The following is a 21,579-nucleotide window of genomic DNA, read 5'->3' as shown; positions in this document are numbered from 1 at the left end:
GGCTGAGATACACTGGTATATTTTTACCTTACAGATGGGTCACGGTCAGGCTCCACCAGTTTGTAGAACTCGTCTAATACAGAAAGCTCTTCCTCTGACATCACCGGAACCCCATTTAAACCTTGTTTCAAGTCATTGCGCACCTCCTCGTCCCCCAGCTTATCCAAGACAAACTGCAGCTCGAGCACAGTCTTTAACCGCTTCTGCTCCGCCTCCTCCCGCATAAGCTGCTCGCGCCGAACTGCCTTTTTGATGGTTTTCTGGATCTGGAAGGTTGAGAGTTCATGTTTACGTGCACTGGCATTCCAGTATAGACAATGATAACAGCGGACAATGACACAGATAGCACAAGGAAGGGGGTAGGGTGAGGGATGTGCCCTGTCAACTACAATCAGTTCTGCAATTGCCAATATTCTTACCATGAGACAGAGCGAATACAGAGTCCATCTCAGTGTTCTCCCCAGAAATTTTTTCCAGCCAGGTGGCATCCAAAAGTAGCCGGGTGGGGGCCTTCGCAATTATGCGCGCCGGGAAAAGGGGCTTCTCCCTTACCAATCCAGCCCGACAGGTCTCAGGCTGCTCCCCCACTGGCTTTCAGTCAAAAGTGCCCATTATACAGTTTCCCCTTTATGCATTGCCCCCTGTAGTTTTCCCCTTTATGCATTGCCCCCTGTAGTTTAACTTTGCCCTTATGCATTGCCCCCTGGCTGTAGTGCCCCCAGGCTTAAATAGTGCCCCCAGTCTGGCCCCTTATGCAGTACCCCAAGGTTTAATAGTGTCCCTTATGCAGTGCCCACAGGCTGGCCCCTTATGCAGTGCCCCCAGACTGGTCCTGGCCCCAGACCAGCACTTACTTTGACTTGCTGGCCGCTCCTGCACACTGACTGGATCTAACTAGATCCAGCAGGCGCGCGGGGCAGGCTCCTCACGTCGCGGGTAACGTCATGACGTCACCCGCGCAGTGCATCACTGGGAACGCTAAAGACTTCTTTAGCCTCCGGTTACTTCAGAGGCCAGCGTTCCACAGCGGGGGTCAGCGGGGAAAAGTGCCGGGCGACGTGCCCGCAGATAACCTGGGGAGAATACGGCATCTATCTAGTTAAACAAAAAGGGAGGGGAAGAGGAGGGGAGAATGCTCGAGACCTAACAACTCAGCTTACATCTTGCCCCAATGCCATGAAACTCCTCTGCAGTTCACGTGCAAACTCCATGTTGGTTACAACCTCCTGATATTTTGCCACCGCATCCTATAAAAAAAACAAACATAAAATGTAAGGAACAGACCATAAAGTAAAGTGGCCTGTGGGATGACCGTCACCGAGCTCGCTGGGAGGCGCTTAGACTCAAGTGATCATTGCGATAGGTCTTCAACTCGATTGTAAAATGATATCTGGTAATTGTCCAAGACGACATTTAATTTCCCATGATTCAGCCACAAATGACATTATTTCTTTAGATGTAGCAACATAATTAGCAAACCCCAGTTCAAATTTGAACTGCACTGTTTACAGGTAACATTATGGTGATGCAAAAATTAAAACAAAACCGAATAGGGGAAAAAAAAAAAAAAAAATTAAATTGTTTTACCAGTTGGTCCTGGTTCAGCCGCTCCCCTTTGTTCATTCGATCCTGGTAGTCATCCAACTTGCCCTGTAAGACAGAATGCACAACCATGGTGACTAGTATTCTCGCACTAGCACACACAGTGTAAATAGAAGTGTATTTTCCTTTTACAGGCATCGTCAAGGCTGAGAATTTATGAACGCAACATATCTTCGAGTTCAACTGGAAGAACGCTTTTCATTTGCAGAGAAATTTTAGGCATCAAAGATAGTTTTAAGTTACTTGACAAGACAAAATTACACCCTTAAAAAAAAATAAAATAAAAAGTAGTTAAAAAATATTCTATATATTTATATTAAAAAAAAGTTACAAAAGCAAGAATTTGAGTATCTCTACTATTAACCAACATTTGGAACTTTTAGCAGGCAATTCAATTCACTGCCGAGCACTGTTGCGATGTTAGTACGATACTTGTATCACCACTAGTTTTCCTGCGCACCTCTAGCGAGGTTAGTAGTCGTGACACCTCGGCTATGTGAATTGCCCCCCTTAGAGCTAGAGATCACTGCTTATCAAAAGCCGTTCATCATCAGAACAGGAAAGTACAGAACCTTTAGCAATTACAGGCATCACTGGAGCAACTAGTTCACACAATAGGAAACAGGTTTTTACAGTCACAATATCTACTAGTACCTATAGCATGACCGGACTGGGTATGTTTATCACTCACTATAGCGGTGATCTTGAACCACTGCTGGTTCTGCAATGTTCATTACCAGGTAGCCATAAACACAGGTATATTACTCGCAGATGTATTACCATAACCAGGACTACAAATGCAGATTCTTTTTCATGATCCATTATTAGTCAAGGCCAACATGTTTAATAGCAGAAACACCACAACGCAAGGCGTAACTGGGTCACCCGTCCCAAAATGTCACATTCCCTTAACCCAAATTAATATTTGTCTATATGTACGGTGCTACCTACACCGTTCACCATCTGCCATTTTGCTGCTTAAGAAAGACCGACTGCTTGCTATTCCTCTTTGAAGAGCAAGCAATCGGTTGTATGCAAGTGGGCCATCCCCTTTGATCTACATATTGCAAAGTATCCTCCGTGCCGATTAGCTCTTGAAACGCTCACACGTGAGAGATTTCTTTTTAATAAGAAAAAGTGAACTTGTATTTTGGGTTAGGGGTCCTGTGAACGAATATTTTTAAGCAAATGTGCAAGCTATTGTTCAGAGAGCCAAAAGTTTAAATGGTATATTATCTTATATCATACGGCTCCACAAAAGGATTCCGCAGGGTCATCCAAGGATTATACACAACCGCGTAACCTGACATAAGTACAATACAGAGTAAACTAACATATCTGCAAACCGTATATACTGGTTTTAATGAAACGCAGGCCTTCTAGAAATACGGTTATAATGCTGGTTATCTTTACCATTTAACTTTTTATATTAAAAAATGAAAACCAAACCTTGAAGGCAAAGTGGATGTCAATCCCCCCCAAAATAATCTAGTAGTGGTGTTCCCATCTTGCAAGTGCTAGCTCTTTGGTCAGGAAGTTAGTGGCAGAGCTACACCCGTTTTAGCTCATATTCATACAAATGGTAAAACTATAAAGGTGCGTACACACGGTACGATATTTATGAATGATATGAACGATAACGTAGTGTTCCCGCCAGGCTGATTCAGCGGGGCGCCGCACCCTACCCTATTTTTGAAGGGCAGAAAGCACCCTGCCCTCCAGCGCGGCGCCACACTGAAACAGCCTGCGGGTTCTGTCCTCCACCCGAGGGTGGGGAAAAAGGCAGAGCAGCGGTCACCTCCGGTGAATGGAGGCCGGGCGTACGCACCCGGCATCCATTCACAGTGACCGTGGCGCTTGAGGACTGCCCAGCGTGTCTGTAAGTTCCGGGCCACCCCCCCCCCCCCTTTTCGGCCGCACAAGTGCCCTTGCTCTAGGTCCGGCGCCCTGCCTGCCGCTGGACCTAGAGTGAACACTAACCTTAAATCGTTCATTTTTATTCAGCGAACGACTAACGAATGACCAACGATGCGCGTTTCTGCATGGACGATAACAATATCTATGGTCGTCAGTACATGCAGGCCAACTTGGACGATTTCATCACGATTTGCCTGAAAGAAATCTGTCATAGAGATCGGTCAGTGTGTACACCCAATATCGTTTGTCCTGCACTACAGAAAGTTCAAGAGAAATCGTTCAGCGATATCGTTGGTTGTGCAGATCGTACCGTGTGTACCCAGCATTAGAGTAAGTGAGGAGTCTATTTATCAAGCAGTGAAAAGTGTGGAGCAGTGGAGAAGTTGCACATAGCAACCAATCAGCTTTGAAATAGCATTTATCAAGTACAGTCTATAAAATAACAGGTAGGAGCAGATTGGTTGCTATGGGCAACTGCTCCACGCATTTCACTGCTTGATAAATAGACCTCAGAGTCTGGAGCCACCACAGGCTTCCACAATTGACTCCACAATTGTCTAGATCGAAACGGCAGGGCTATCAGACACCAAACGCAGGTATTGGTGCCATAAGGAACAATGGTTTCTAGTGTCATACCAGTTTATTTGTACAGCTAACGCCATATTCTCTCCCTGGATACTAAACAGCCAGAAGTAATGTTTGCATTGACCTAAACAAAGCATAAAACTGCATTCCAGCTGCTACCTGGCTACCCAGTGTAAGTCACAGACATAAGGTGCTAGTCTAACATATAGGTCTGCAACTGCAACCAAGATAAGCAGCCAAACAGGAAGCAAATATTTCTGCTCGCCTGCCCGTATCTACCGTATAGTCAGATGCACAAGGACATTCCCCTGGTGCTTCTGCACACAGCCTTGAACACTCAAATTAGATACATCTCATTTTATACAGAATTTGAGACGGAGCCATTGTTGATCTTATGGTAATAATGCAGCAGAGGAATGCATGGTCTCAGAAACGCATAATAAAGGCTTGCTCTGAGTTTCCTCCACAGCATGTGGCTCTACAAGTAACTACACAGGCTGGCAGGGTATGCTGGGAATTGTAGTTATACAACATCTGCATGTTGTAGGGGGGAATTCAATGATCACAGACACTTTCTCCCATCTAAAGTGACGGGAGATCCGGGTGCTATATTCAATTGTTTTTGGGCACCCATGCATATAGCGCCCAAATAGACCGGAACTAGCCACGTAAAAGGGCTATGCCAGTCTAAAGTCCCGCTTTGGGCGCCCAAAGTGCTGACTTCTTGCACATTTCTGCTCGCCTGCCCAGGGGGTTGCAAGCAGAAGTGTGTGCTCCAGCGGTTGTACGCGCCCGAACAGAGCCCGGCACTATCAGCCGCGAACGAAAAGAATGGCGTTCCCCCCCATAGAGAATGCAGTTAATACTTTGAACATAGAGAATTAATCACTAGCTCAATGCATGCTTGTTCAGGGCTTACTGAGCAAGACAACATCCCAGCTGATGGCTGGAAAGAGCCCACACTAGGTACATTTATAAACATGCTGATGAACACTGCTCAGCTTCTATAAATACAATCCATGATAATGACACAAAATCAGTGCACCCTATGCCAGTGTCCCCCAGCTCCAGGCCTCAGTGACCACCAACAGTACGGAATGGGTATGATATACCGGCGGCCGCATGGCCGGCGGTTCGATTCCAGTCAGTGGCAGCCCGACAGGAGCAGAGTGCGACGCAGCGGAAGCCCGACAGCACTGGAAATCCCGATCGTGGATAGGTAAGTATCCACTAACCTAACCCCCCTAACCCTCCTTAGGGGTGCCTAACCCTAACTTCCCCCCCCAAGTGCCTAACCCTAACCACCCCCTTCCCCGCTGCCTAAACCTAAGTCCCCCCCTGGGGGTGCCTAACCCTAACCCTCCCTCCCCCTAGCCTAACCCTCCAAGGGGGGGGGGTGCCTAACCCTAAGTCCCCCCGGGAGCCCTAAACCTAACCCTCCCCCCCCCCCCCGCGGCGCCCGGCATCACTACGAACGGGATGCCGGGCGTCGGGGAAATGCGGGCGTCTACATCTAGACGCCCGGCATTTCACCCTTGCCGGGATAAGACAGTCGGGAAGCCGGCTGCCGGTATATAGGCAGTCGGCTTCCCGATTGCTTCCCAACAGTACACATCGCCAAGTTGGGGCACAGGTGTATTTATTACTAGCAGACACATGTTAAGAGGTGGTGCCATTTATTTCACTTTGTCATACCGAGGAGATATGTAACACATTCACTGTTAGAGGTCCCCAACGGCTGGAGTTGGGAAACGTTGCCCTAAACTATACTTTTGAATTACGCTCTCACAATAAGACCAGTATGCCAATATTTTATTCAAACTGTTATTATGAAACATTGTATTTCTAGTGTTCAACAAAGCCGAATGGTGTCCGCTTCTGTATAGAAGACCACCACAATGATAACAGTATATCTGATGTGACACAAACTATCACTAAACAAGGTTTCATAGGAAAGATGTAATCCGACTTCACCTTCAGTATCAGAATGTAAGCACTCGTGAGCAGGGTCCTCCATCCTAGTTTCATCCGTCCACCTTCATGCTCCAACTCATCCAATAGGCATATACTGTAACTAATCCCACAGTTATTATATAGATGTTAGTTTATTACATTTTTATCCCATACATGGCGTGGTGGAAATTTGTGGCGCCTTATAAATAAATGCTAATAAATATTAATATCTTCGTGTTCCCACTAGGCCAGTGGTTCTCAAACTCGGTCCTCAGGACCCCAAACATTTCATGTTTTCCAGGTCACTCAGCAGGTGCACAGGTGTATTCATTACTCACCGACACATTATAAAATATCTACAGGTGGAGCAAATTTTTTCACTTTTCATTATGCGAGGAGAGCTGGAAAACATGCACTGTTTGGGGTCCTGAGGACAGAGTTTGAGAACCTGTGCACTAGGCTGTTTGAGCAGGGCGCCACGCTTTGTCAGTTTTAGAAGTTAAGAAATGCGTCCTGCTTTTTCCCTGATGACCGGGGAGGCAGATGCAGGAAGCACAGCATAGTTCAACTACCCCAGTGCTCTCTCCTGGAACCAATATCTACAGCAGCTCCTTTGCCCCCTGGGAGTGCCCTGGCTGGGAGACTATCCCCATAGTCTGGGTTCAAGCTGACCCCCATCTGATTTTACAACAGTGGTGAGTTGGGTACATATTAGACAATATACTGTCTGTGTACACAGAATTGAGCGCGCAAGGGCGCTGTCCCGTTGGCTTTGCTGCACATCCGGTGAGACTAAGCAGACAAATGGCTGACGATGGCGTGCAGGCAACTGCGAGGATGGAAGGCCGTATTGTGCGGTCGTACACCGGATCATGTACGGTGTATGGCCGACCACTATATCGTTCCATTGGGCCTTGGATACACATGGTCTGATGTGTACCCCAGCCTTAGAGATCCAGTGCTCTGCATGACCCCCACAGCGCAGCGATCTACACTGCAGTCATAACTCCACCCTGGCCTGAGCACACCGGCTTCCAATATTCCCTGTGTCTGAAGGCTGCTTTCTCTCTGGTGGCCAGGGCTTTTCTCTACTGGAGCTACACAATGGTTTGTAAAGCTGCTTGGTCTGAAGGGGCACGTGGTGAAGACTGCACAGCACTGAAGGGGCATGTGGGGGGGGTTTTAATGGGAAAAAGATCACTACAAATACTATGCCAGACCTTAGTACCTACGGGATGTAGTCGTTTGGTCAACATTCATAATGTCGACCGTTATGTCGTCAACATTGGGGTTAGGCGGCGGGCGGCCAGGGTAGGGACAGCACAGAAATACTTAATGAGGAGGATCACAGGTCATACCCGGAAGTCACATGACCACCAGGACCCAGAAGCTGCCAAGAGCAGGTAAATGACCGCTAGACCACCAGGGATGATAGGTCGACATTTCATCATCATCTACATCAGGGGTGAGCAATTCTTTTAGCTGTAGGGCCATTTGACAGGTTGAGTCAAACTAACGAGGATATACAGTGCATCCGGAAAGTATTCACAGCCTCATTCAAAAATGGAATAAATTCATTTTTGTCCTCAAAATTATACACACAATACCCCACAATGACAACGTGTAAAAAGTTTTTTTATAGAGATTTTTGCAAATTTAATAAAACAAAAAAAACTAAGAAATCACATGTAGATAAGTATTCATGGCCTTTGCTCAATACTTTGTTGATGTAGCTTTGGCAGCAATTACAGCCTCAAGTCTGTATGAATATGATGCCACAAGCTTGGCACACCTATCTTTGGGCAGTTTCACCCATTCCTCTTTGCAGCACCTCTCAAGCTCCATCAGGGTGGATGGGAAGCGTCGGGTGCACAGCCATTTTCGCATCTCTCCAGAGATATTCAAATCGGCTTCAAGTCTGGGCTCTGGCTGGGCCACTCGAGGACATTCACAGTGTTGTCCTGAAGCCACTCCTTTGATATCTTGGAGCTTATGGTCGTTGTCCTGCTGAAAGATGAACAGTCGCCCGAGTCTGAGGTCAAGAGCGCTCTGGAGCAGATTTTCATCCAGGATGTCTCTGTACATTGCTGCATTCATCTTTCCCTCTATCCTGACTAGTCTCCCAGTTCCTGCCGCTGAAAACATCCCCACAGCATGATGCTGCCACCACGCTTCACTGTATTGATAGTATTGGCCTGGTGATGAGCGGTGCCTGGTTTCCTCCAAACATAACGCCTGGCATTGACGCCAAAGAGTTCAATCTTTTGTTTCTCATTGTCCGAGAGTCCTTCAGGTGCATTTTGGCAAACTCCAGGCGGGCTGCCATGTGATTTTTACTAAGGAGTGGCTTCCGTCTGGCCACTCTACCATACAGGCCTGATTGGTGGATTGCTGCAGAGATGGTTGTCTTTCTGGAAGGAATCGGCAGTTCAAGTCCCGACAGAGGAAGAGATCCCGGCAGCGGGAGCCCAACAGCGCTGGAAATCCCGATCGTCCCCAGGTAAGTACTAACTAACCTAACCTTCCCTTAGGGGTGCCTAACCCTAATCCCCCCATACCCCGCTGCCTAAACCCAAGTCACCCGGGGTGGTGCCTAACCCTAACCCTCCCTCCCCCTAGCCTAACCCCAAGTCCTCACCCCCGGGAGCCCTAAACCTATCCCTCCCCCACCCGCGGCTGTCCGCTTGTGGCGCCCGGCGTCGGTAAAATGAGCGGTGTCTACATCTAGACGCCGGTCATGTCACCCTCGCCGGGATATGACAATCGGGAAGCCAGCTGTCGGTATAATGTCAGCCGGCTTCCCAATTCTATACAGTCTGGAAGGTTCTCCTCTCTCCACAGAGGAATGCTATAGCTCTGACAGAGTGACCATCGGGTTCTTGGTCACCTCCCTGATTAGGGCCCTTCTCCCCAGATTGCTCGGTTTAGACGGCCGGCCATCTCTAGGAAGAGTCCTGGTGGTTTCCGAACTTCTTCCATTTACAGATGATGGAGGCCACTGTGCTCATTGGGACCTTCAAAGCAGCAGGATGTTTTTCTGTACCCATCCCCAGATTTGTGCCTCGAGACAATCCTGTCTCGGAGGTCTACAGACAATTCCTTGGACTTCATGCTTGGTTTGTGCTCTGACTTATGTACATGTGATTTCTTAGTGGGCTTTTTTTTTTTTTTTTTTTATTAAATTTGCAGAAATCTCAAAAAAAAAACAAACAAAAAAAAAAAAAAAAACTGTACACGTTGTCATTATGGGGTATTGTGTGTAGAATTTTGAGGACAAAAAAAAAAACAATTTATTCCATTTTGGAATAAGGCTGTAACATAAAATGCAGAAAAAGTGAAGCGCTGTGAATACTTTCTGGATGCACTGTATATTACACCTGACTCCTCTCTGGTGCACCTTATACGTATTCTCGCTCCGTAGTGCATGCTGGCTGTCCAGGACTGGCTGTTTGGCTCCCGGCAGCACGGGCTGTTGGAATGGTCAATTATTTTGAATTTGTCACTGCCATGCGTTCACGGTGCCGGGCCAGTACTAGCCCAGATTCTGCATCATCAACGGGTCAGAACTAATTACCTTGCGTTCTGCATCCGGCCCGCAGACCATGTTTTGCCCACCACTAGTCTATATGATGTATGTCGACATAAATCAATGGCAAAAAAAATTTAAGTGAGCACTAGACATAAGTAGACCAATTTTTGCATACTGCTACCCCTACATTGAAGGTAGTGTTTGTTATCATTACTCAGAAGGGAATAGTGAGGGGAAAGGGTTCTGGCCTTCGCCATCTTTCAATGGGGTTAGCAATAACAGCCATGGAGCTGCTCGAGTTATAGCAATGCTTCTCAAAATCTAGTCCTAGGAACAAACTAAAGGGGCCCATACACTAGCGACAGACGGGTGCCGCGATGTAGCGATCCTGCAACCCTGCGTCTCAGGATCAGTGAAATCCAACGTTGGATTTCATTTGCTGATAACTATCAAAATATGATCATGATTCGTGAAATGTAACATGGTGGATTTCGCCAAGCCTCTGACTGATAGCAGAACATCGATGGCGTTTCCGATCCCATCGTAGGATCCAGCGTTCTGTCGGTAGGTGTTTGGGGACTGTAACAGTGCATGTTTTCCATCTCTCTTTACTGGAGCACAGGTGCATTCATTGCTGTGAGACATTTTAAAAGATCCACAGGTGGATCTAATTATTTCACTAACAATTCTGTGAGGTGACTGGGAGAACATGCATTGCTAGTGGGTCCTGAGCACTGGATTTGACACACACTGGGTTAGATGGTGCCAGCATACTGTACAACACTCCCAGGGGAAAGTTTAATCATTCACACCAGTCGCTGCCCCAGTAGAGCTTGCAGTCTAAATTCCTTACTAAGCAGTAACCAGACAGGGCGTTTTTACAGGAGGAAATGGGAGCATCCAGAGCAATAGCCCCCTCCCCCACACACGTGGAGAACATGCAAACTCCACTCTGATTGTGCCATGGTTGTTTTAGACCATTCCAGGGATGTGACCTGCTCACTGGGACACATGAACGCCACAGCAATGACTTCTTCCGCCATTTCTAGTGTTGGCTCATGCAATATGCTAAAATGAAGCCACAGACAATGCCTGAGTTACCTAAAACTGCAGCTATATTCCCCACACAGCTTCCACCCTGCTTTGTGCAAGTGTATACTGCATGCAGGGAAGACTGCACCCACGGGCACCGAGCCATTGGGGACCACACTCCTGACTTTTGTGGAGACTCACTTAGGTGCAAATAACGTCCCGGAGCGCTATTCTGCATGGTACCTACATAGGAGGTGCACACAATCTATAACCATGCCGCAATGCCAGGGGGTATCATATAGTACCCCGCGCTTCATGCCTGCATTAATTGCCCCCCCCTTATATGGAGGCAGCCTGTAGACCCCCAGTGGTATACAGCACCATTTACAGTGGCCATGCCAGCCTAAGGGGCTTTGTACTGACTGTAGGGATCACTGCTCCCTCTAATGCACACACAGCACCTGCTGAATAGTGTGTGTGAAGCCTCAGCTAGCACAAAGAGGATAATGAGGATAATGAAGTAACAGAGCCCGGAGCCGGCGTGTCACACACACACTGAGGGCAGTGTGTACAGGAGCGCTGCACCGGGGGCCTCATAGCGGGACACACCAGCTGCGTGTAGCCGGACACAGCCGCCCCCGCCCCGCTCTGTGAGCCGCCATATTGGATGCGGCCTGGTCCATGTGCGGCGGCCCGGGGCTCGCGTAACGCACACTGCCGGGACATTGCCCCCGGCCCGCCGCCAGCACGTCAGGCATCGCCCCGGGCGTACACGCACATATCGTGCTCGGGGCGGAGCCGCACCGGACACCGGGGACTATCGGGCAGACGCCAAGCTAAAGCTACCGGTGCCTCATCTAATCACTGATCCCGGTGCCTCATCTAATCACTGATCCCTACACTATTATATATCCCACTCCCTACATTACCCATTATGTGCCTCATCTAATCACTGATCCCTACACTATTATATATCCCACTCCCTACATTACCCATTATGTGCCTCATATAATCACTGATCCCTACACTATTATATATCCCTACATTACCCATTATGTGCCTTATCTAATCACTGATCCCTACATTATATATCACACACTCCCTACATTGCCCATTATGTGCCTCATATAAATCACTGATCCCTACATTATATATCCCACTCCCTACATTACCCATTATGTGCCTCATCTAATCACTGATCCCTACACTATTATATATCCCACTCCCTACATTACCCATTATGTGCCTCATATAATCACTGATCCCTACACTATTATATATCCCACTCCCCACATTACCCATTATGTGCCTCATATAATCACTGATCCCTACACTATTATATCCCACTCACCTAATCACTGATCCCTACACTATTAACAATTGTTACCAACCCCTACTGTCAGACAGTAGGGAATCGCACATCTACATTATCCATAGTAGAAAGATTAGCAGCAACAAGTGTCCACCAGAAAGACAGGACCATCATAGAGGAGGAGTAAAGGGGCCTATCCACTAGCAGACATGAAAACGACTGCATGATAATGACACTGTAATTGTGCAGTCGTTTGTCAGTCTGATGAGCCTGCACTGAACGAGCAAGTCGTTCAGTACAGGCTCATCCATCATATGTAAACATGCTCAACCTGACGTTATCGTCAGATTGACCAGCATGTTTGCACGATGATGTCTAAACGACCAGCGGGCACGCGCATCGCTGGTCGTTTTAGACATTATTGCAAACGATTTAAGAACGATAACGGTATTGTTCAATCGCTCATTTAAAAATAGTCTAGTGGATAAGCCCCTTTACTGGTCTGGTGATTATCGGTTTATCCAGATGCATGATTAAAGGCCCAACAAAACATTACTATGGTCTTTTCCCAATCATCATAATACAAATTATTTCACTTCATACTAACATTATGCAACTGTATAACAGTGCATTAGAAAATAAAAGTATTCGAATAAAACATGTATTGTACCCAAATCCTGTAAAAGCAGCATACAGTGTTTGGATAGAACGCTAGGGTTACATGCACTCAGAAATGATCATTACTCTGCTGCAATGTGAAGGGCTTAAGCCGCTCATACACGGTGCGATATACACCATGCGATGCGACAAGGGAATCAGACATCCAACATATCGGGAGGTCCCCACACACGGAGCGATCGGGTGGCCGCCCACCCGATATGCCGGCTCCCCCCTAGCCCACCCGCATAGCGCTACATGGGATCGCACATCGCATCCCCAGATCAACTGAACCTGCAATAAGATCTGGGGGTGCGTTGTACGACCCTACGGGTGAGCGCTCTCTCCGATATCATGCCCATACACTGTACGATAGAGCAGCCAAATCGTGCCAATCCGTCGGACTGGCTGCTTTATCTCAGTGTATGGGCACCTTTATTCTCACAGTGAAAGCCTGAGTGCATGCAATGTGCTATATCAGCCAGGCTGAACCATCTACACCAGGAGTGTAGTGTGGCAGCTACAGTGAATAGGGACCCCAGCAAAAGCAGGAAGAACATTTATTATATGGTCAGACAACAGCCAAATCAGTTTTCCCAATTGGGCTATGCCATAAGAATATTAATATGTCAAAACAAGAGCACTTACTCTAGTCTTAGAAAACAATTGTCACAAATGGTTCCCTCACACACACACACACAAAAAGTGCCATTTGGGCGCCCAATCGGGTCACTTTTCGCGCATTTCAGCTCACAACCCCCGGGAGGTGTGAGCTGAAATGCCGGCGACGGCAGCTGTTCGCACCTTACAGGAGCAACAATTGAATAGCTCTGTCAGGCGCGAAGGGGGGGGGGGGGGGGGGGGGACAGCTGCCACCGCCAGCAATTGAATACGGCCCTTAGTGTCCAAGTCCAAACTTCGCAATAACACAATACATATTAAATTAGATTATCACCAGAAGCCTAACATGAGAATGGCGAGCCGTCAAAACAATACACGTTCTTGGATGCACATATTAGCAAAGACATAATTTGGATGCGCGCGTGGAACGCACTCACAATTGGGACCAAAATGGGCCCCAGGTTAAACGGCGCACCTAACAAGTTAGACAAGACGCATGCATACATACATCAATAGGGAAATTAGTTTTCCAATGCATAGAAGCGTTCGAGTTGCAGCAACACATGACAGCAGATTACATTACAGAGCCTACGGGGTGATTAATGTGCGAACAGACCCAGAAGCTTCTAGCGACATGGTTCACCCTCAGCTGGCAGAGTTGGTGTCACACAGATGAGCAGGTGCTCGCTAGGGTCTCTGGGGATAGGGTTTGTAAACACTTCTGGTCAGACAGAGTAGCTCCTCTCGTTTGGGTCTGTTTGCAAATAACAATGCACCCTCCTCCTTATTATACACAATATCATCAGAGAGACGCTACCAAATTTCACCTGGATGTCCCCGAAAATAAAAAGGAGTGATCCCAACCACTTCCGAGCAGATGAGACACACACACATACCTTTTTCTTTTCGAGGTTACGCAGCTTCTTGTCCAGAACTACCAGGATTTGCTTCATGGCCTCACTTTGAATGTTTCCAGTCCCAGGCACGGCCTCGCCGGAGCCCGGCACAGCCTTGCTGCTTGTGGCTGAGGGCATCTAAGAGGAATGGAGAAGAAAATCATTATGTGATCACAGAAGACATTTGTGTTTAGACTCTTTGGGCGGAATTCAATTGTTTTCGCGGCCTGCATCTCCCGTCTAAAGTGACAGGAGATCGCGGGCCGCTACGCAATTGTTCTAGATTTTCATGCTGATCGCGCCCAAAGTGGTCAGGTTTAGCCTCGTAAAGCAGCTAAACCCGATCAAAGTGCTGGGCGCGATCGCGAAAAGTGATGTTTGGGCGCCCAAACGGGTCACTTTTCGCACATTTCAGCTCTCATCCCCCAGGGGCTGCGAGCTGAAATGTAGTGCTGGCAGCTGATCGTGCCCGACAGGAGCAAGAATTGAATAGCTCCGTTGGGCGCGATGGGGGCAGGAATCAATTGAATTCCGCCCTTTGCGCCATACATGATGAACCAATATAATACACACATCACCCCTTCCCTCCTGTTGACAGACAACTATAAGGTCTGTTTCCCGTGGATCAGGGGTCTTCAAACTTGGCCCTCCAGGTGCTGTGGAACTACACATCCCAGCATGCACTGCACATAGTTTTAGCATGCTGTTATATCAAAAAGGTGGCAGTGCATGCTGGGATGTGTAGTTCCACAGCAGCTGGAGGGCCAAGTTTGAAGACCCCTGCCCCGTGGATAGTTAAAGTTTCCACTCTCCCGTAAACAGTCACCAACGCCATGGCACCATTGTTCAGACAGGCACCACTGACTTTATCATCCACTCCTTCATGGATAGGAATCACTGTACCCTCCAACATACAGGCATGGCAGCACACCCCCTACCCTCAAATGGATGGGCATGGCAACACCCAGCCCCCCTACCCTCAAATGGATGGGCATGGCAACACCCAGCCCCCCTACCCTCAAATGGATGGGCATAGCAACACTCACCCCCCCCTCCCTATGGACGGCATCGCAGCACTCCTACCTCCCAACAGACTGGTATCACTGCACCCCCATCCCCACATAGACGGGCATCACTGCACCCCCCCCACATGGACGGGCATCACTGCACCCACACACCAAAGGGTGGGCACTACTGAAGCCTCCTCCACCAGACGGGCACCACTGGCATACACCCCTACCCCACAGACTGGCACTGCACGGGGCGCACATGGGGCTACAGAGGACACTTTCAGCCTAGTAGGGAGCCCGAGACTGACGCTCTATTACCGACACCCGCTGGCCGGCAGGGTGAGGACTGAGCCCCCCCGCGGTAACGCGCACCCGGTACCGCAGAATGCACAGGCACCCAACAATACGAAGTTATGTGTGTGTCCCTATTATCTCTCCGGCAGTCTATCGCCCCGCCCCCCGGTACCGGAGACCGTTATTCCCGCCCCCCGCACCTTTCAGGATCTCCGCGGTGTGAGGATACGAGAGAGGAGTCGCCGCCCCGCCGCTGCCGCCTCACCGAGCTAATGAGGCCGAGACACAGGAAGCGGAGGGCTTTACACGGCCGGGGTCCTGCACGGGGTGCCCGCCCCGCCGCCTGCGGTCAGCACCAGGGCTAGATGGGGCCAAGGCCGGGACCGGCTTCTCCGCGGCGCCGCTCTGCTGCTCTCTCTGGTAACGCGCTCCGGTTTCTTTCCCGGGCCCCGGAGTTATCCTGACAGAAGAAAGGACCCGCAGGCACGTTCGGGGACAGCCATATAGGACAATGGAGTAGGCGGCCTGGCGGGACACGCCCACAGGGGGAGGAGCTAGGGACTGTGAGGTGAGACTGGGAGGCACCCAGGAGAGAGAGCCTCAGGCTGCACTGTATTGGGGGGCATCCACTAGACGATTTTATTCCTGTCCAACCTCTTAACGATTTTCCCTTGAAGTTTCCCTTGAAATATGATCTTCCACTCTGAACAATTTGCAAAAGATCTAACAATAAACTATGTTGTTTTAGTCTGTGATTGACAGCTTTCAGCTATAGTGGGCAGATAGTGGTTCATCGTTTGATCATTCAGCGTAAACGATGTGTAATGGTGGGTACACACTGCACGATATGCTCCCTGAGCGATATCGTGTAGTTTGTCCCCGGCAGGCTGTGCTCAATGTTGTTCATGACATTGAGCACAGCCGCTGAACGATATCATTAACGATATCGTTCAGCGCCGGGCTCTTTCCCCCATTCCCTGACATGCAGCAACCTGACGAGATCGTCAGGTTGGCCTGCATGTCAGCCCTATGAACGATGATGATGAACGACCCGCGGGAACGCGCATCATCGTTCATCGTTTTGGTGTAAAAAATGGACGATAAAGTGGACGACTGAACGATATCGTTATCGTTCAGTCGTCCACTTTATCGCCCAGTGTGTACGCACCATAAGCAATCAAGTGAAATTGACCTGCATGTTCAGTCGATGGAGGAGACGATCAAACGACCAGCGGGAGCGCGCATCGTACATCGTTAGAAACAATTACTGCACGATTTGCAAACGATGTTTGAACGATTATCAAACGATTTTATCATTATCGTTCAACTTTATCGTCTAGTTATGGCTAATAGTGGCTTATATACAATAGCCCCATACAGACTCCCTACCTACAGGGCACACACATACAGGACACTCTTCTCATAATGGGGGAGATGCATCAAAGCTTGGAGGAAGGGGATAGAGATAAATTACCAACCAATCATCTCGTAACTGTCACGTTACAGGCTATTAGGGGAATTCAATATGGGAGCGAAAACTCAGTTTTTGCGTTAATATCGCAGCTATGACGTCATTATTGCAGGTTTCGGTTTTACACCGTATTCAATTTCAAAGACTTTTCGCAGGTTTCGAAAAGTCTTTGATAAAAAACGGGGATGACTTTTCACCATTGAATAGGTGTCGAAAAAAAGTGCAGAATTGGGGCTTAGGGGTGCAGGCTTAAAAAAAAATAGCCTGCACCCCAGGGAATGTCAATTTAAAAATAACTGTCAAAAAAAAAAATAGGGACACCCCAAAAAATAAAAAAATTGGGGTGAAAAAAAAAAAATGGGGAAAAATTGTTTAACAATAGGGAAATAGGTTCAGGGCTATTCTGCAAGTATGCGGCAGGTGTATCCTAGAATAGATTTATAGCGGCAGGTGCACAGTTGCAGAATTTTTAAAAACTTACTTTAGGGACATCAAAATATGCTAGTACCCATTTTCATGTACCCCAAATTTGATGGGACCACTTAAAAAAACGAAAAAAATAACCTAAGTGCTGTTCTGCATCACTTCTTCAATGTCGGGAAAAAAGCACCTGCGGCAGCTATTTAAATCCCCGACTTTCATTTGCAGGCTAAAACGGGGGTACCCATAGTGATCCCCCATGTTTTTGCAACTTTAGGGGGGTCCTACAATTTTTTCAAGGTAAATTTCGTTTTTTTACGCAAATCCCACTTCGCAGGTTCCAGTTTTCAGAGGTTTTAAAAGATAAAGCGGGCGCGCGCCCGATACTTTATCCCAGAAAAATCTCCGAAGTGGAGCGAAAAGTCCAGCACGGACTTTTCGCTCCCATATTGAATACCCCTCTATGGGCTGTATTCAATTTGAGGATGAAAAGCCGTTTTCGCGTGTTTTTGGCGGAAACTTTTCGCCAATGACGTAATTTTCGCCTGTTTTGAGTTTACTCTATATTCTATTTGGAAGACTTTTCGCCTAGGTGGAAAATCAATGCAATGTAATAGGCGGAAATGTTTCGCCTATGAATAGCAGGTGGAAAAAAGTGCAGAATTGGGGTTTTGGGGTGCAATGTTGCGGGAACCCCCATGCAGCCTTCAGATAGTCCCGCAAAAGGTAAACTGTGACAAAAAAAAAAAAAAAACCACCCCAAAAAATCACTGATTTTGGGGGCAAAAAAAAATGTTGGGGTACAAAGTTAAAAACTAGCGAATTTGACTCTGGGGGGGGGTCCCCAAGTATGCCCCAGGTGTTTTTATTGCAGGGGCTTGCGGAAGGTGGATTTTTCATGATTTTTATACTTAACTTTAGCAACTTTTTAATATGCTGCCCCCCATTTTCAAGTACCCCAAATTTGCTGGGATAAGTTATTTTCTGCAAAAAAAATCCTGAATACTATTCTGCACCACTTATAGAAAAACGCTATTTAGCAGCTATTGAGCCTGTTTAAAAACACCAAATACCTTCAGCAAGCCAAATCGGGGGGTATCATAGGGAACCCCCATGTCAGAGCATCTTTTGGGGGGTGCCAGGCCGATTTCCCCAAATCTGACAGTACTTTCCACTTGTTTAAAACGCGCGATGTAGGTGAAATTCCGGGAGGCGAAAAAGTATCGCAGCTCAGCTCAAATTGAATACGGGCCTTTGTTCAAAAAATGAGTTAGGAGCTGATTGGCTGGTACTTGTCTATCCACCATCTCTCTCCGAGGCTTAGTGCATCTCCCCCTAGATCATTTGCCCCATTCATTTTTACTATAAAGTGCAAGAGAATAGAGCAGATGGGCAGATGACAATGCCTCCGCAATGCCTCCATGGTGAGGTTGCCTCCGTCGCATCGTGTCTTGCATGTAGCCATTCTGGGTTCCAGACTACAGATAGACAGTGAAATGGTCGACATTGTCTAAGACACCAGATGTTAGACAGGCAATAGGTCAACAGGGACCAAAGGTCGACATGGAAGAAGGTCTAAAACATTTAGTTTTATTCCATTTAGTTCTGCATCAGCTCGGCCTGACCTTCCCTTCTGATGATTCAATTGGATTAACTTTAGTCCACTATTGTAGCAGACCGGCTTGTCTACTAATCCTTGTACCTGTCATCATGTCACACCTACAGTATTGACACGAGTTAGTGAAGAGTGGGTACTCCTTATACCCCGCACCACTGCCACAGCAAATCCAGATTGGCGTAACTGAAACCATTGTAAAGGTGCATACACAACGATTTTTGAACGATTTAACAATAACGACGTCATTATCGTTCAGCTTCTGAGTTATAACGATGAACGGTAATCGTTCATGTGTGTTCCCGTTTGTAGTTCATCGTCCATTTCTGACTGACCAACTTAACGATTTTCAGTAAGGAAAGGAACATTTTTCGTTCATCGTTGAAAAAAAAATCGTTCATTACACTTCAAAAAAAATCGTTCACTTTTTCAAAGGAAAAACAGAACGAAAATCGTTCACTATCAAAATAGTTACGCGTGTATGCAGCTTTACACCTTCCCTCTCAAGTTGCATACACACAGTCAGATATGTCAGATGAACGACTTGCAAACGATTTTGACTGCATTAAAATGAATGGAAATCGTCCAAAACTGACTGCAAACACATCAGATGTCAGAAATAGTTATCTGACAAATGGGAACGCGCATCGTTGATCGTCCATCGTTCAGGCATGTCAGATATGAACGATTTTCCTTCAGATATGAACAATTTTTAAATAGTTATCGTTCAGATCTGAAGAAAAATCTGACCGTGTGTATGCACCATTAGTTCTTCCTCATTGTAGAAGAGTTTTTATTCATCTCAAAACTCTTCAAACTAAAGCTGAAGAACTACTGAAGGAAGCAGCTGATGGACTTCAGTTCAGCAAGAATGCAACGGAATTAATTTCGGCAAAGCATGTTCTGTTTGTTCTCAGAACGAGGTATAGCTACAGAGTCCTCTTGGTCTCCTGCATCCACACGGGCCATTCCAGATAGGACCTAGACTTGCTGGTTTACAGATTTTGGGGCCCATTTATCAAAGATCATTTGAGGTAAATTCCCCGAAAACACCTGTTTTCGGGGGTTTACCTCAAATACTTAGTATCCCCTGAATGTATGAAGGAGGGACCACAGCAGGTATCTCCGATACCTGCTGCAATCCCTCCATTGCCGCCGGCAGCCGCCTCCCCCATAGGTTTCTATGGGGGATGCGATGCTGCCAAATGTATCAATATCGGGAATGCTTCGCATTCCCGATATTGACCCCAGCAGCTAACGCCATCTGCAGATAGCGTTAGCCGCTGTGTCCTATGGGCACTTACCGCATTTGAGCCGGCGGAGGGATCTTCCAGATCCGCCGGCAATGGGCGCCACTCATGTGCAGTCCGCGGGACTGCGCATGCGCAGCAGCCCGGAATGCGCTCCGCCACATCGCAGGGAGGGGCTCTTTTCAGAGCCCGTCTCCGTGCATGTGCCGGGTCATACATTAAGCCGGTATGATCGCATTTTGCAATGCGATCATGGGCGATACTGCATGCCCTGATCGCATTGCAAAATGTGATCCTTAATAAATGGGCCCCTCTATCACTAAACTATCTTCATGCAAAGGCTTCAACACTATCCGGGTAGTAGTGGATCGATTTTCTAAAGCAGCTCATTTTGCCCTGGTTACGCCCAGCTCCTGTTAATTTCTAATCCCAGCCCATCACGTTTGGGCAGCATTCCTGATACCGCGCATTTCGATCGTAACAGCGCTTTTGTGTGCATGAGCCATAGAAGTTTTCAGGAATTTTCGCATGTGCGCAATTGCAACTATATGAATTTCGTGTGCGGTTTGCGCACAGCTCTGAATCAGGCCTACAACCTTTTATAGCAATACTCACAAAACATCAAACTTATCCTGAGGCAAACTTAGGACTTAAACAGCAATCAGTCTTTTAGCATCTTCATTCCTCCATACATTTCCAGGTGTAACCGTGGTGTATGTAAAATGGAAGCAAAACATATGTGAGCGGAAATTTACTGAGCGGAGCTTTTCAAAGCCACCATGTCTTCTGTGCTTTCACTTGCTGGATTTAAAGGGGCGATAATATTAAATAAAGCACTTGCCTGGTTTTGTATTTAATATCAGTGACCATTTAATTCTTTCCAGCAGCAGAATCAGAATCCGCCAGGGTACAGCAAGCAGAATTTGGTGAAAACAGGATCCAGTGTTCCTGTCATTCTCTCGGGTTGGATACAGGATGCTGGTGTTCGGGATACCATCCCGACGGCTCGAGGTACGTATACCTAAAGGTGCCCATCCACTAGACGATTTAATTGAGCGACTGAATGATAACGATTTCGTGATCGTTAGAAAATAGTTTGCAGATTGTTTAAATAAAAATGTTTTAAACAACCAGCGATGCGCGTGCCAGCTGGTTGTTTAGACATCTATCATCTTGCAAACATGCTGGACAACCTGACGATAACGTCAGGTTCAGCATGTGTGTAGATGATTGATTGTGCCTGCACTGAATGACTGCTCGTTCAGTGTAGGCACATCACATACTGACAAACGACTGCATGATTACAATGTCGTAATTGTGCAGTCGTTTTGAGGTATGCTAGTGGATGGGCACCTTATCCCTCCCTCTAGTGCCTAACCCCCAACCCTCCCCCCAACCCCACTACTTACCTTCAG

At 47.4% G+C, this 21,579-nt stretch overlaps 1 protein-coding gene across 4 annotated transcripts in view; it reads right to left on the bottom strand.

Moving 5' to 3' along the window:
- The window catches only part of CAPRIN1 (cell cycle associated protein 1), a 31,995-nt gene extending 16,148 nt beyond the window's left edge, over positions 1-15,847 (bottom strand). Inside the window, exons 1-5 of one of the 4 annotated variants that reach the window (XM_088452616.1) lie at positions 15,609-15,847; positions 14,105-14,242; positions 1,588-1,650; positions 1,161-1,247; positions 28-266 (exon numbers count right to left, since the gene is read on the bottom strand). In XM_088452616.1, coding sequence (XP_088308742.1) covers positions 28-266; positions 1,161-1,247; positions 1,588-1,650; positions 14,105-14,242 — 527 coding nt within the window. In that variant the 5' untranslated portion in view covers positions 15,609-15,847. Of the gene's footprint in view, positions 1-27; positions 267-1,160; positions 1,248-1,587; positions 1,651-14,104; positions 14,243-15,432; positions 15,496-15,608 lie in introns of those variants that run through there. The other 3 variants (XM_088452618.1, XM_088452617.1, XM_088452619.1) reach the window with 3 other exon arrangements.
- Positions 15,848-21,579: the final 5,732 nt, after the last annotated feature.

Source organism: Taudactylus pleione, unplaced genomic scaffold (assembly GCF_031769625.1).
Source record: "Taudactylus pleione unplaced genomic scaffold, aTauple2 ptg000555l, whole genome shotgun sequence".
Lineage (NCBI taxonomy): Eukaryota > Metazoa > Chordata > Amphibia > Anura > Myobatrachidae > Taudactylus > Taudactylus pleione.
Note: the sequence above shows the minus strand (reverse complement) of the source record. Positions and strands in the feature narration are given on the sequence as shown.